This window comes from Phaethon aethereus (assembly GCF_964289735.1).
Source record: "Phaethon aethereus genome assembly, chromosome: 12".
NCBI classification, from domain to species: Eukaryota; Metazoa; Chordata; class Aves; order Phaethontiformes; family Phaethontidae; genus Phaethon; species Phaethon aethereus.
In genome coordinates, this window is record NC_138588.1 from 2061865 (window position 1) to 2075165 (window position 13301).

At 41.5% G+C, this 13301-nt stretch overlaps 1 protein-coding gene across 4 annotated transcripts in view; it reads right to left on the bottom strand.

Moving 5' to 3' along the window:
• The window catches only part of SMAD3 (SMAD family member 3), a gene marked incomplete at both ends in the record, with an annotated part of 74577 nt that overhangs the window by 15748 nt on the left and 45528 nt on the right, over positions 1 to 13301 (bottom strand). For 3 of the 4 annotated variants that reach the window (XM_082005125.1, XM_082005123.1, XM_082005122.1), the window contains 3 exons: positions 609 to 683; positions 1376 to 1510; positions 2371 to 2564. In XM_082005125.1, coding sequence (XP_081861251.1) covers positions 609 to 683; positions 1376 to 1510; positions 2371 to 2564 — 404 coding nt within the window. The remainder of the gene's footprint in view (positions 1 to 608; positions 684 to 1375; positions 1511 to 2370; positions 2565 to 13301) is intronic. The other variant, XM_082005124.1, reaches the window with a different exon arrangement.

The following is a 13301-nucleotide window of genomic DNA, read 5'->3' on the forward strand; positions in this document are numbered from 1 at the left end:
TTAAACAGTCATTCCCAGAAAGATGAGACCTGCAGATTTAATTTTAAAGTCTTGATACAGGTTAGCATGAACACTAAGGCTGCTCATTCTAAACCTAGTTTTCTTGGCAATAAGAGAGAACCCAGACTCTCAACTCTCTTTGGGATTTATCCGCTAAACGATAAACCCATTTAAAAACAAATCTGCTAGTGGTCATTTCAAATATAGTTAAACTGGACATTTAAGTATGTAAACAACCAAGCAATCAGAAAAATGCATCTACAGGAAAGTGCCAGCTACATGGAAAATTTTCATGTGCATGCAGATGCGTGGACACAAACACAGCACAAACTATCGTCCTTAGAGGTGTGTCCACTGTTTCAGGCTCCTGCTTAGTAGTATCTAATGATGGATGTTGGGGAGAACAGAAGCATGCTGTACCCTTCATCAGCAGCTCTGAAACATATAGCCCTGTGCTTTACATGAGATGTCAGGCTACATTTACACTCCTACAGGGATAAAACACCTCAAACTGCTATCTGATCTTCAGTGCCTCAAAGAAAAACTTTTTTTAAAAGAGTCTCTGATATGACCTGGAAAGCTGCAGCAAACGGCAAAAGATGACTTACCTGCATCCATGCTGGGGTTCATCTGGTGGTCACTAGTTTCTCCATCCTCACTCAAATAGCCTGGAGGAGGTGTCTCTAGAAGCATAAAATGATCATACTGTCATTCCAACTGGATGCAAAGTGTGGATTTTAGGCACAAAACCACTTTGTTATTCACAAAGAGCTAAATTTCTTTTTTATTACTTTTCTTCCACAAGCTGCTGAAAGGAGGAGCTGGCACAACCAGGATGACAGTCATAGCATATTTGTGAATAACAGAGGAGAGAGGAAACAAAAAAATCTGGATTTTCAGTCCCATAAAACTTTAAGCCATGTAGACAGTTTTCTGTCCACATATTTTTCCTTTCCTGGTGTGCAGCTGCATAGCTTGTCCATGCAAATAAGGTGTAAATTGCTTGTAAAAGAGATACATAAATAGAAGAGCTCAATTCCATCAGAAATGTAGAGAGTCTTACTCAAATTAAAATGGCTGAATTTCATTCAAATCTAAACTTGCTAATGGAGCATTCAGCTTTAGATTTCACAGTAAACTGTATGTACTACTGAAGGGAAGGGGTGAGTTTAAAGAAAATAAGCCAAACCAAACTATAAACAGCACTGTTGTGTGTCTACATTTACAGCTTTCATCTATTTTTGCGTAGGTTCCCACTCCTTAGCTTCAGAGTAACAATGGAAAGAAAGACTTTCCAGCCTGGCATACACAGACATGATTTACTGTGCAATATGAGCCTTTTCCCTCCGGTCGCTGCATGGAAGATATACGGTACCTGGAATGTAGTTGCTCTGTGGCTCGATACCTGCTGGGAAGTTAGTGTTCTCTGGAATAGAATGACTATAATCGTCTAACGGCGGGAACTCAGCTGGGATCTCTGTGTGCCGAGGCACCAGCACTGGAGGTAACACTGCATAAATGGAAAGGGAAAAAATAGATCAGCTTTAAAATAAAATGACTGAAACCCTAGAAAATGAAAAGAAACCAGTTTGGATTAACACCCTTAGATACCTCCAACACCAAAGTTGCTAATTAAGGGACACAATTTGATACTTGCTTCTGAAATAACAGCAGCAGTTAAAGATGCTATTCTTAACATATCTCAGCTGGGGATGTGATACCTGCTTATCTGAACACACCTAGCCTGTCTGCCCCTTCTAAGGCAAACAAACGGGTCTTCTTGAAAAACCATTTAAGAGAAGTTATACCACATGATTAAAAAGGAATAAATTTCACATAAAATGAAATGGCAAGGTATGATTAGTGTAAACATCCAGACTGGTTCTGCAGATTTGTGCTGACACGCAGCAGAAGTATCTGCAGTTCCAGAGGAAAGTCTCTTTCAGAGGCAGGGGAAGACTTCAGAACAGGAAGTTCAGTTGTGCTGGGAGCTATTCTTAGATCCGCTTCAACTTAACAGTAAGTTTAGCCTTAATACTAGCAATTAGGGATGCAGAAAATGCTCTCATAGTTCATGCTTGTACCCACTATGTGTGTGAATTTTTTTACACACACACGATGCCACATTAGGAATCTGGCAACAATGCAACCTGCTCGACTTGGATTTTTTCGATTTAAAATGGTATTTTCCCCCTGAGTGCGGATTCATAAATTATTCTACTGCATACAGTAAGCAATTATCATCAATAATAGATACACTTTGGTTTTAAAACCCTACGCCTGCTGCTTTATTCAATTTTGAAATGCACTTATAAATCCCTCTTGCTGGTACCAAGAAGCTGAGGTATCCACACACAGGGCCAGCAGTACCTGGGGTTTCCACTCTTTGGTAATGATACGGATTCACACAGACTTCATCCTTCTTCATGTTAAAGGCATACTCGCACATCTCCATGGCACGCAGCTCATGGTGGCTATGAAGGTCTGGCCACCGCCACAGCCGGCAGTAGATCACATGGGGAAGACCTTTCCTGTGAGATACTTGCAGCCGGCCATCCAGTGACCTGCAGTCAGAACATAAAGATGATAGCAATTTAGACTGGCATTAATGCATGTGTAGTACTGACCACATCCCATCAAACGCTACACAGGGGAACCCGACGTGAAGACTGCAGACTTCAGCAGGAGGCTCAACGCATAGGCTGCCCAGCCAACTCAGGATCCTAACACAGTCCCAAAAGGTGCTAGCCACCAAAACCCGCTGAGACAGTGCCGCAAGGAGGCATTCCGGTCCCCGTCTTCAGGCCAAGCAGTTATCACTGAAAACTGTAAAACGTTTGGTTTATGTAACAACCCTGCTCTGGATTTATTAATTTTCTGAAAAGAGGTTAATTTGGAGGCAGAGACAAGAGCTACAGCAAGTAAGAATACACCAGTTTAGTGGTACTTCTTAAGCATTTATGTGTGTCCTAATGAGCAGGCCACTTGCACAGCTCTCAACGATTTATGCTGTGCATGTAAAAGTACTACATCTTAAAATATGTGTTAATAAAACTGTACTTTTAAAATACAGAGAGACATGAATTTCCATTGTGACAAAATCATCCGAAGTTGATATATAATATTGACCTTTCCTTTAAACAGTGTTCACGAATGTTACTAACAAGCAAGGCTTCCAGTTTCATTTTCCAAATTGCAGCTTGAAAGCAAAAAAGAGTTTTTTTCAGCATTGCTTGCTTTTGTTTTTACATCTAGCCCATGCCTCCTCCAACTCATTTTTCACCTAAAATAGCCTGTTCCTAGCAAACCGTGCTGGGAAGCAAGACAAGCATGTTCAAATCCTCTCCAGGAGAGGAAAGAGTTGGAGCAGGGTCTCCTCCATCCTGAATGAGGGCTCCACTCCCTGAGCCACTAAACGGGAACTGTCCCCAGGCACTTTCTTTGAAGTCTAACCCTTCATTTCCCTTGCTTTTCTTAATGACTGAAATGAAACACTTCAAGGGTTTGGTGAAATGAAATATTTCTATTTTTTAATTTGTCAAGGAAAGAAAAAAAAGTTTGAAATTTTACTCGGAATTACTTCCCTTGGTTCTTTGTGTTGGCAGCCAATCTAGAAAAACAAAACAAAACCAAACCAAAACACACAAACAATTATTCAAGCAGGGGTTGTGCTAGCCTTGGCTGCCCTAAGAGAGTTTTCCCAAAAGCTTCTCTGGCAGAGCTTGGTAACACGCACACCTCTTGTAAACACTGCTACAACAACGAGGAAGGCAAAATGCAACCAATTCAAGCTATTACTGACAAGCACTTTATTTAGGGGAGCAGGAAAACATGTCATATAACTGTTATGTATGAAGTATATAAGGGGTCTATGCCATCACTGAGGGACTTGTGGGTACAGGTTACAAAACATCTAAAACCTGCAAGTATATTACAGCCCTGAAAAATGCACAACGCCCACAGTTATTATTTATAGTATGTGTTTCTTCATATTGTGCCTGTTATTTATGGGTCATGCATTCTCTTCAGACTTCACCCTTCAGACTGCTGTGTGATGGGGTGACCAACCAGCTGAGTATCTGGCACGTTTTCCAGCTGTGTTTTATGCCAAGCTGCTTCTGATGACAGGAAAGCAGAAATTGGTCTTCCCAGGTGGAAGACTCACAAGGAGGGCACCAGTGTCTAGAACTGATCTTCTGTGGAAGATGAGAATCTTGGTATTGATTTCAATGGGGCCAAGACTTGACTTACGTGACCCCAAAACTTGTCAGTTTGGAAGAAGTATTAAAAAAATATACACCAAAATTGTGAAAATATTCACTAAATTTAACAAAAAGAGAGTAGGCTGAAACAAGAAACAAAATAGGACTGCTTTTCTGTTCCCCTTTCAAACATCTTTGCCTACTTGGAAGGATATCTTGCATCTAAGTCAGCGTAAAGGAGAAAAAAGAAGACTGGGAGAGATTTTTCCAAGTATTCTTCAGGAGATAAAACTTTGGCAAGTGTAATTACTGTTCCCAGTCATCATCAGCAGGTGGACATCATAGCAGCACAGACAGATTTGGGCTGAGGTTAGCAGCCGAGATGGGGGGACTAACACAGTGTGTATGACTTTGGGATTACTTGCAAGGATGTGTCTCCCTACATTTCCCAGGACAGAATAAACCCTTTATACCTACAACAAACTTTCCAGTCAGCTGGACGGTAAAGTGCACTTCTTCCCATCACCCCAGGGCTCTTGGTAAAAGCTATGAAGTCTTTCAAAAGATGAGCCAGTACACCCACATGCCTGACTCACTCTGGATGCAGTGGCTCTTGCCACCCAGGTTAATAGAGACCTTCTGCTCACAAAGTTCTCGCAGGAGACTGTGGAGAGAGACACCAAGTCACTCTTGTCCGAGCAGTCCCCAAATCCTGAACAGCTTCAGTGGTTATCTAAAGCAAAAACAGCCTAAACCCATAACAGCGCTCAACCACTAAAATTACAGCTACTCATTTCTGTTAGCAGAGACTGCACACTGAGGAAAATGCATTGTGCTTGCTATCTACCACTGCTCACGGCATGAAGGCTGTCTATAAAGGCAGAAGAGATGGACATCTCTACAGTCTTATCTAAAGAGACTTTTAAAAATGACAGAGCCATATGTTTTATTTTCAAATATAAGAACCTCCCCTCCCAATAAGAAGATAAGGTAAAAGAAATTACATTTCCCCAAAGCCCTGGGGGCTAATTACATTTTTATGATTGTGAAATCTCTCCTTATGCTCTCTGTTAAGGGACTTGGGACAAAAAAGCATCGTCTGCATGTTCTTGGGCTGAACGTGGCTAAGTAACAGGGCAGCTTGATTTCTTTTCCCCAAAGCAACAAATAACTGGTATGACTGAGATGGGACACAAGATTAGACGAGCAGACTCCGTGCTCTACTAAAGGCAGCTTTTTGTGTAGATACAGCACTCCAATTACCACAGTCAATTGCCATGTCTTTATTAGCTAGCTGAATGCTCATTTGTAGATGCAAACACTTCATCAAGCATGAGAACTGTCTTGAGCACTCAGTCATCTCACTTATAAACAATCCAGGCTGCAGTCTTAAGGGCAGCTGCATCAAGCTACAGGACTAGCACTGCCTTGGTGAGATGGTCTTCTTCCTGTCCAACACATTCCCATAGTCCTGCCCTATAGTGTTTCTTCCCTTCCGTTGTTGGCTCCTGTCCCCTCAGCTCATACCACAAGCTGGCTCAGGTCTCAAACTTGGCAGAAGACTATCCACTACTTCATGGGTTAGCAGGCGGTTACATTTCTTGGAGGAACATGATGGAAGCCAAAAGCTGGTGCAAGATAAGCTAGTATATGCTTTTGTTAGCATGCACCACAGCTGAGGATGCATTTGACTGGTTCACCACCTCTGGAGTCCACAGCCCTCAGGCATGACCCAAGCAGGTGTGTGTCTCACATCCATGCACAGAGTAATCCGATAATAAACTCCATTGCACACACAACTTATACCCTTTCTTGGTCCTGATCTGAAGCAAAGTCTGATCCTGAAGGCTGAAGTATTCCCCAAACCACCTGAGAGCTCAGCACAATCAGCTTCATGAAAATTAGCAGAATTGAAACACCAAAATTTCCATTGGGTTACTGAATTGTTCCTCCCTCTTACCTTCCTTTTAACTAGCCTATGTTGAGCAGATCTCTCTGTACAACTGACTTGGTATTATTCCATACTACCTAACAGGATTTCTTTAAAAAACACCAAAGTTTCTTTGGCCAAATATTTGGTATTGCATGGTTGTCTCCAAAAGCAGCACCATTTCTTTTGGTGGGACATTATGTATTCAAAGTGTCTCTACTCTGCGTGGTGGGATTAAATAGCAAAAGTTGTAAAGAGCTCTTTTTTCACAATGTTGATGTTTAGACCAAGCGGGTGATGCAGACTCTCACTGCCAGAGAGTGTTCTAGTGCATCTTGAACTTGCAAGACAAGAACGAGAAAACACTGTGATTCACAAGCCTGTTTTACTAAGGGAGATACGATGAGCTGTAGTTATCACCGCCTGCGAGTGTGAGAGCATGTAGGCTATGACCCTGCAAGATAAAGCAAAACTAAAGCCAGAATACAAGATTGCCGAGCTGATATCAGTTAGCACTGGTTTATAACTGAGAAATTAATTCAACAATGCTTCAGAAAAACAAAGTCCTGATAAGACAGGACAAAGAAGAAGCAGCGAGGAGGAAGACAGTGGCTCAGAGATGACAAGGATCAGCTCATTAAGAAGAACGGCAGAGACCAGCACTTCGCCACCTGAAGGATGACTACGTGGCCAGCAGACCTGCTGGGTGGCTGTGCTGGCACAGGAGAGCAGACTGACGCCTCACAGCAGGTTTGTCCCAGCCCGTGTTGCGGGTGTTAGCAATAAAGATAATGACTGCGCACCCATATCCTGCATGTAGGATACAGCTCGGAAGACTCAGTGCTTGGTAAAAGACTCCCAAGGAGAAGTTAGCCAAAGGCTTGAGGGTTACAATAGAGTGCATTCAAACATGATGAAGTGGTATCCAGTGGAGAGGTTACTCCACACCTCGGGCAGCTCTAACCAGAGATTAAAAAGTACCGAATGAAGAAAGAGAGACTAAGACTCCAGGAATGCAGTCAGGTAATTTAATTGCTTGCACAACAGCATAAGGCATGGTCAGGACACCACTGCAGTGTCCATAAGAAACAAACTAAAGAATCCCCCAGGCTGAGCACCTTTAGGATTGATCCATCGCTGTACGTTGTTACAAACCATTTACCAGGAAAGTTTAACACTCGAAACTGCTACTCCAAACTGTCCAGACTACTGCTGCTCAAAGAACAAAAGGCAATGGAGACTCTTAATAGTAAAAACAGAGAAGGGAAGGAAAAAAGAGTAACAGAAACATGGAAGCTTTTTTTTAAAAAAAAAAACAATCCTCTGTAACTGTCTGAAAAAGAGTGAGGAGTAAATAAGAGAACATTACATTGCATAACAGGAATTTGATTTCCAGGCCTTATTGGGGTTTTTTTTGTTGTTGTTTCAGGGTTGGGGTTTTTGTTGGTTTTGTCGCTGCTATTGTTGTTGTGTGGGGTTTTTGGTTTTGGTGGGTTTTTTATTTTGTTGGGTTTTTTTAAAACCTGATTTAATTTGTAAGAACCTGAATCAGGAAAGAAAAAAAACCCAAAAAACAACCAAACCCACACTTTAAAAGATATGCTTGGTATTTCTTATTTTCCTCTTTGAGCTCTTTCCTCTAGATGGCTAATGAAACTCTTCCTTGCACCCATTCTCCTTCTTTAAAAGTAAAGTTGAAATCTGTGAAATGCAGTAGTGCAAATTAAGCAAAGTGATATAAACAATAAGATATTACAGGGAAGTTTTATCAAGGTTCAGATTTACTCTATCAGAGATCCATTCCCTCCTCTTACAGTTCACACACGTACACTCCTGTTTGCAAAACCCATCAGTTTTATATCCCTGTCGTTAGTCTTCCAAGTGAGCAAAATGCCTGAAAGCTCAAGTATCCAGTAACACTAGCATGTGCAAAAAGGGATAAGGAAAAGAGAAAAACAATCAGGAAGAAAAAGTTTAAGTTACGCATTTTCAAGGGGTTCTTATTAAAAACCACATGCAGAAGCTGTTTTTTAAACTGTGACAAATAAGTTGCCAGTATGCTCTAAAATGCACCAAGAACTATGGCCACAGGCCGTGATTTTCTCTTAAGCACAAAACACGGTAAGTAGTTCCTTACTTTCCTGGTGTAGACCAGATGCAGGGCCAGTAAGCATTTATGCTTGTAGCAGAATCTGGCTTTTGTGCGCAGAGCATTGCAATATCCACAGGGCTTCACTGAAAAGCTGGATAAAGTCTCAACTTTCCCTGAATACTGGCCAAATGAATAACACTGAATAAAAAAAAATGACCCATGCAGCACATTTGTAATTCAAAAGCTGATCCCTTGCCATCTCTTTCCCCTCAATTTGCTCAGCATCACTAAATTTTCCAGTTTCTGGTGCAGTTTTAACAGTACTGTCATTCAAATTCTACAAATAGAAGTAACTGCGTCGAACTGAGGATTGCAAGGCACATTATCACACTGCCATAGAGGAAACTAATAATTCATACTTCTACTTAGCACTTAAATTTATAGAAGATTAAAATAATTAACAAACGTCTAATTTGCAACACATCTCTATGAAGAGGGTAAGTTTTTACAGCCCCCAAAGCAATGAAGTTAAATGATTCTCCCAAAGCAAAAGTTTGTGTCAGAGCTGGCACCAGGAATAAGGAGTTCATCACCCTCCTCAACGCTATCAAAGATCACAGCTATTTTGTGCTGGTAACTCTCTCATTTGGACTGATTATTCTTCCCACTAAAGCCCTCCTTTGGATTTAGAAGAAAAACATCTCCTCTACGTTTGCAGACGGTAGCTGACTTCAGATGCTTCTGACCTTCGCAAGGCGTTGCTAACGGGAGAAGCAGCACTGCGGCAAAGGCGCGAAGAGGAAGCAATGGGCAAAGCATGGGAAGCCGTGCCAAGGCTATCACACCTTGGGCGGATCGCTGCGTGAGTACTTACAGGTAAGCACAGGATCGCAGCCAGCGGATGGCACAGCTCCACGCATCTGCTGGCCACGAAGTCTTGAATAGAGACTGCTACAATCTACCGCCTGCAGCATCAGGTAGAGATTTTAAAGGTAAAGAGCAATTCTAATTTCTTTCGGTGCTGCATAATTCTTCTACTCAAGTCTCATTTGTTCCGGGTTTGAAAAGTAGCTGACAATACAGAAATTACCAATATATCTTGTGTGGGCTTCTTACCGCCTATTTACATCTTTCAGTCTTTACTAAGGCTTTGCAGACTTCCCCTTCCCCCACTTGAAAGCTGAAGAAATACAGCACGGAGAGTTGATGTCAGGATCAGATTATGACAGCATGAGTCATTTATTAAGATTCCAGTAATGCTAAGCTCTTTAGCAGGTGCCTTGAGACCATATTTTTCAGAGTCTAATTTCAGATTCAGACATAAGTACATTTTATTGGTTTACCATAAACTGTCTGTCTATTGTTGCTTCTCTAAAACCACCTTCTGCTTGTCCTGTACTCCACAGCTCTCTTCTCCAAGCTCTGTCCACTTCTACTCCCTGCTGGCATGCAAACAACAGCTTAGTTTAATTTAGATTTTTTAAAGCTATAGAGAGATCTTGTTTTGTCATGTAGTACCATGACCTAACTAATCTTTCCTCTGGACTTTTTACTAATCTCTGTTATTTACACCACTTCTTCTTAGGCCACAGCTACAGGATATTGGCTGCTGGCTATGAAACCCAGCTTCCTTTCCTCTATTTTTAGCCACTTTGTAATTATATGTCCCTACATTCTCTTTCACTTCCTCCCTTTTGTGATAGCCAGTGGCATGGAAAACAGGTACTTCAGAGGCCCAACCACGCATGTACTCCACCTCCCTACCTCAGAAAGGACGTAACATATCCTAATGCTTAATTAAGGCTTAATCATCAACCCAGTTCTAAACTTCCCCTAACAAACACCCCAATATTTTTGCCATCTACGCTTGTCCAATTGCACTCGGACCTGCAAGGTGGATGACAGTTCTCAGAAAAGGTACACTCTTCTACTACTGACATTGCAAAGGAAAGCAATGAATTCCCCAGCAAGGCACAAAACTGAAGACACGCTGTTTCTAGTAACTGCAGCAGAAATTATGCAGTTAAAATATCGCCAGTGGTACCCCTCTACCCTCAGGAAGTCCACAGCCATCAGCCAAGCAAGGTAAAAAAAACCTCACTATCCTTGTTATTACTGCAAGAGGCAGAAAGGGCAAGCTTTATTTTGGTAAGAATGTGGTAATTCACTACTACTAATTTACCATGAATAGAAATCAGTAGAGAATAAGGGATGTAGGTGGAATCTGAGGCCAGAAGTGTTTCTGAAGGTATCACATCCAAGCCCTTTCCCAGTTACCTTTTTGTGGAGCAAACGTGACTTTTTGCATGATTTTTATAACTCCTCTAAATTTTAAATTCAGTTTTTCTGTGCAGGCCTGGTCCTTTTATTTATTTCAGCAAAGCTGATTTGCCCAAATCTGTGTCAGACTCATCTAAATTTATTTGTGCTTGAGCCTTAAGGGGACTGGGGGTGGAGGAAACAGCCACAGTCAGAAGCTCAGCCTCTCAGAAGGAGCGTGCCATTCTGAAAAGTCATTTATCATATGAGCTCGTCATTTCTTCCCAGAATCCCGGGTTTAACTCTAATCATGAAATCCAAAACCCAACACACTTTCACCCAACCCAACCAGCAACTTCCTCCCTCCGAGGAGATTCCAGGCATACTGATGGGTCTGTGTATTTGTATATTCAGAGGAGTTTCATAAGGAGAAAATGGAGGGATGGAAATGCCAAAGAGATTCAGATAATCTTCCATAACACAGAGTGCATTCAAAACAGAAGTATTTCAAGAAAGACTGAATAATTGGAGCACATGGTCCTACTGGCAATCAAAAAAAAAAAAAACCAAACTGCTGTAAAACTCAGTTACTCTGTTAGCTTCCATGGTACTTATACTGATTTACATTTAGTATCTAGCTTCAACATACATTTTCTTGATACAGTAGGGAAAAAATCTCAGGAGAGCTTTGCAAATTAGCATCAGCTGTCAGTATAGCCCAAATAAAACCAGAGCAAAAGAACAAAGAAAAGAATATGCTTCTTAATTCTGAAGGAGAAAAGAAACTAATGTACCGCACACTGTTTAGATAGAAGTCTCACGCCAAGAACTGTTGCCCCAAATATGTATGTCTGCTAACAAAAGCAAAAGTGATTATCATAGTGAATGTTGAAAAATGACAGTTTTAAGACCTTGGACTCTCCTTCACAATATATACAGTTGCCAGTGCCTTCAACTGCATATAAATACCAGGAGTCGGAACTGACTCCTCAGACAAATGTTTGTGCATTCTATCAAGTTGGGACAAAGCCAACATTTCTTATGGAAACATTTTTGGTGGTCCTGGGCAAAGAACATGTTTACTTTATAGCAAATATAACCAAAAATACACTGTGCTACAGCCTCCAATTATCTTGTTTGGAATAGTTTGAGGCTACTCAAGGTTCATTGCTGTTATTTTCTTTATTATATAGTGAAAAAGTCGCTGCTTTTCCTGTAATTTGAAAAGCAGCTATTTCAAGATTTGACATCTGGGTTTGTACCTCCCCCGCATGGATAATAAGATCCAGGGTGAAATTTTCCAGAGTGCCCATCTCCCATTTTCAAAAGCAACTCAGGTACTTAAGACACAGATCGATGCTTTCCTTGAATTTACATAGGCCTTTCAGGTCTTCCATTAATTCCACTGGCTCTACGTTATATTGCTTTTCAAGCTGGTTTAACAGCAACTCAGATATATAATTATTTGCACAACCAGTACTAATTAACAGCATACCGCAAGCAAGGGGACCCGGTCCCACAAACGCTCACACTTCCGTCCAACATCCTCCCCCACCCCGAGCCCCTCTGCAGGGATGTCCCTTGGGATCCGTTCAACAGCAGAGCTACACATGTGCTCAGATGACTCCGTGATGAGGACCTGTTCTTCATTAAGGGTGACCAACTTTAAATGAAATGCAGCTTGCTTACAAAAACTTCAGTCTGGGTTCCTTAGCCTTCAGTCTCTCCCTTTCTCCCAAACAATTAACCACCTCTCTTTTCCAATCGAGCTTTCCCAGCCTCCGACCCACTCTGGCATCCTGCGAGTTGTTCATGAATCAGTTCTGCATGAATCATTTCCCATGTGCAGACTGCGTATTTCATCACAGAGCAGATTCTCACAGACTTTCCTCCTTGGTCCCGATGACAAAGAACAGCCTCTGCTACAAAAACAAGCTTGAAGTTTCCACAAGGAGTTAACAGAAGGTGTGTGCTGTGTGAGAGAGGTGAAAAGGGTAGTGGAAGAAGGCTGTGTTAATTTTACAACTCTGACTTCCTTAATTATGAGTCACCAGCAATGCAGGAGAAATCCAGCTTAAAAAGTAAACCTAAAAGAGTGTGATGTCTTAGGGGAATGCTGCAGATTTAAGATGAAACGCCTCATTAAAAGCCCGCAGAAGTTAATATTTTACAGTCTCTTATGTCTGTAATTACTAGTGAAATCAGAGACTCAAGACTCTGCAAGAGTTCGTGTGTATTTGGAGGAAGAACTTTGTAAACTTCTCTGTCTCATAATCAGGTTTTACAACACAACTGAGGAGGGTGAGGGAAGAGAGGAGGTGGTGTTACAGGCTTTTGGTTTGTTAAGTTTTATTTTGGGGGACTGTTTCTGTACAATAAGACAAGAGGTTTATTTGTACCAGAGAGGTAGAAAACGCTTCAGCTGAAGTATTTTTTTTTCCCCACCAAAAACTCTTAACAGCAAAAAAGGAAGCTGTGTATGTGGCCTACCTGAAAGCTTCCTTTCTTCTAGTAAATCTACAGATCAGTTGAAAGGTTTTTTCAGGCTACCACTCGCAGCCTAATAGCACAGCAGACGTACCACGCAGCAAGAGAAGTCACTCCCTCAGCCATCCCCTCTGGCCAAGATAATGATCTTATTCATGGAAGCCCAATTCTGCTTTCCTAAATTACATATTATGTTAAAAAAAAAAACAAACCACCAAACAAGAAAACCAAAAGAACCCGAAAAACCCCCACACTGAAAAACTTAGAGAAAAGGAGGGAGGAAGAGTATTTTCCCCATGCTGCAAGGCACGAGGAATTCCCTTGCTCACCA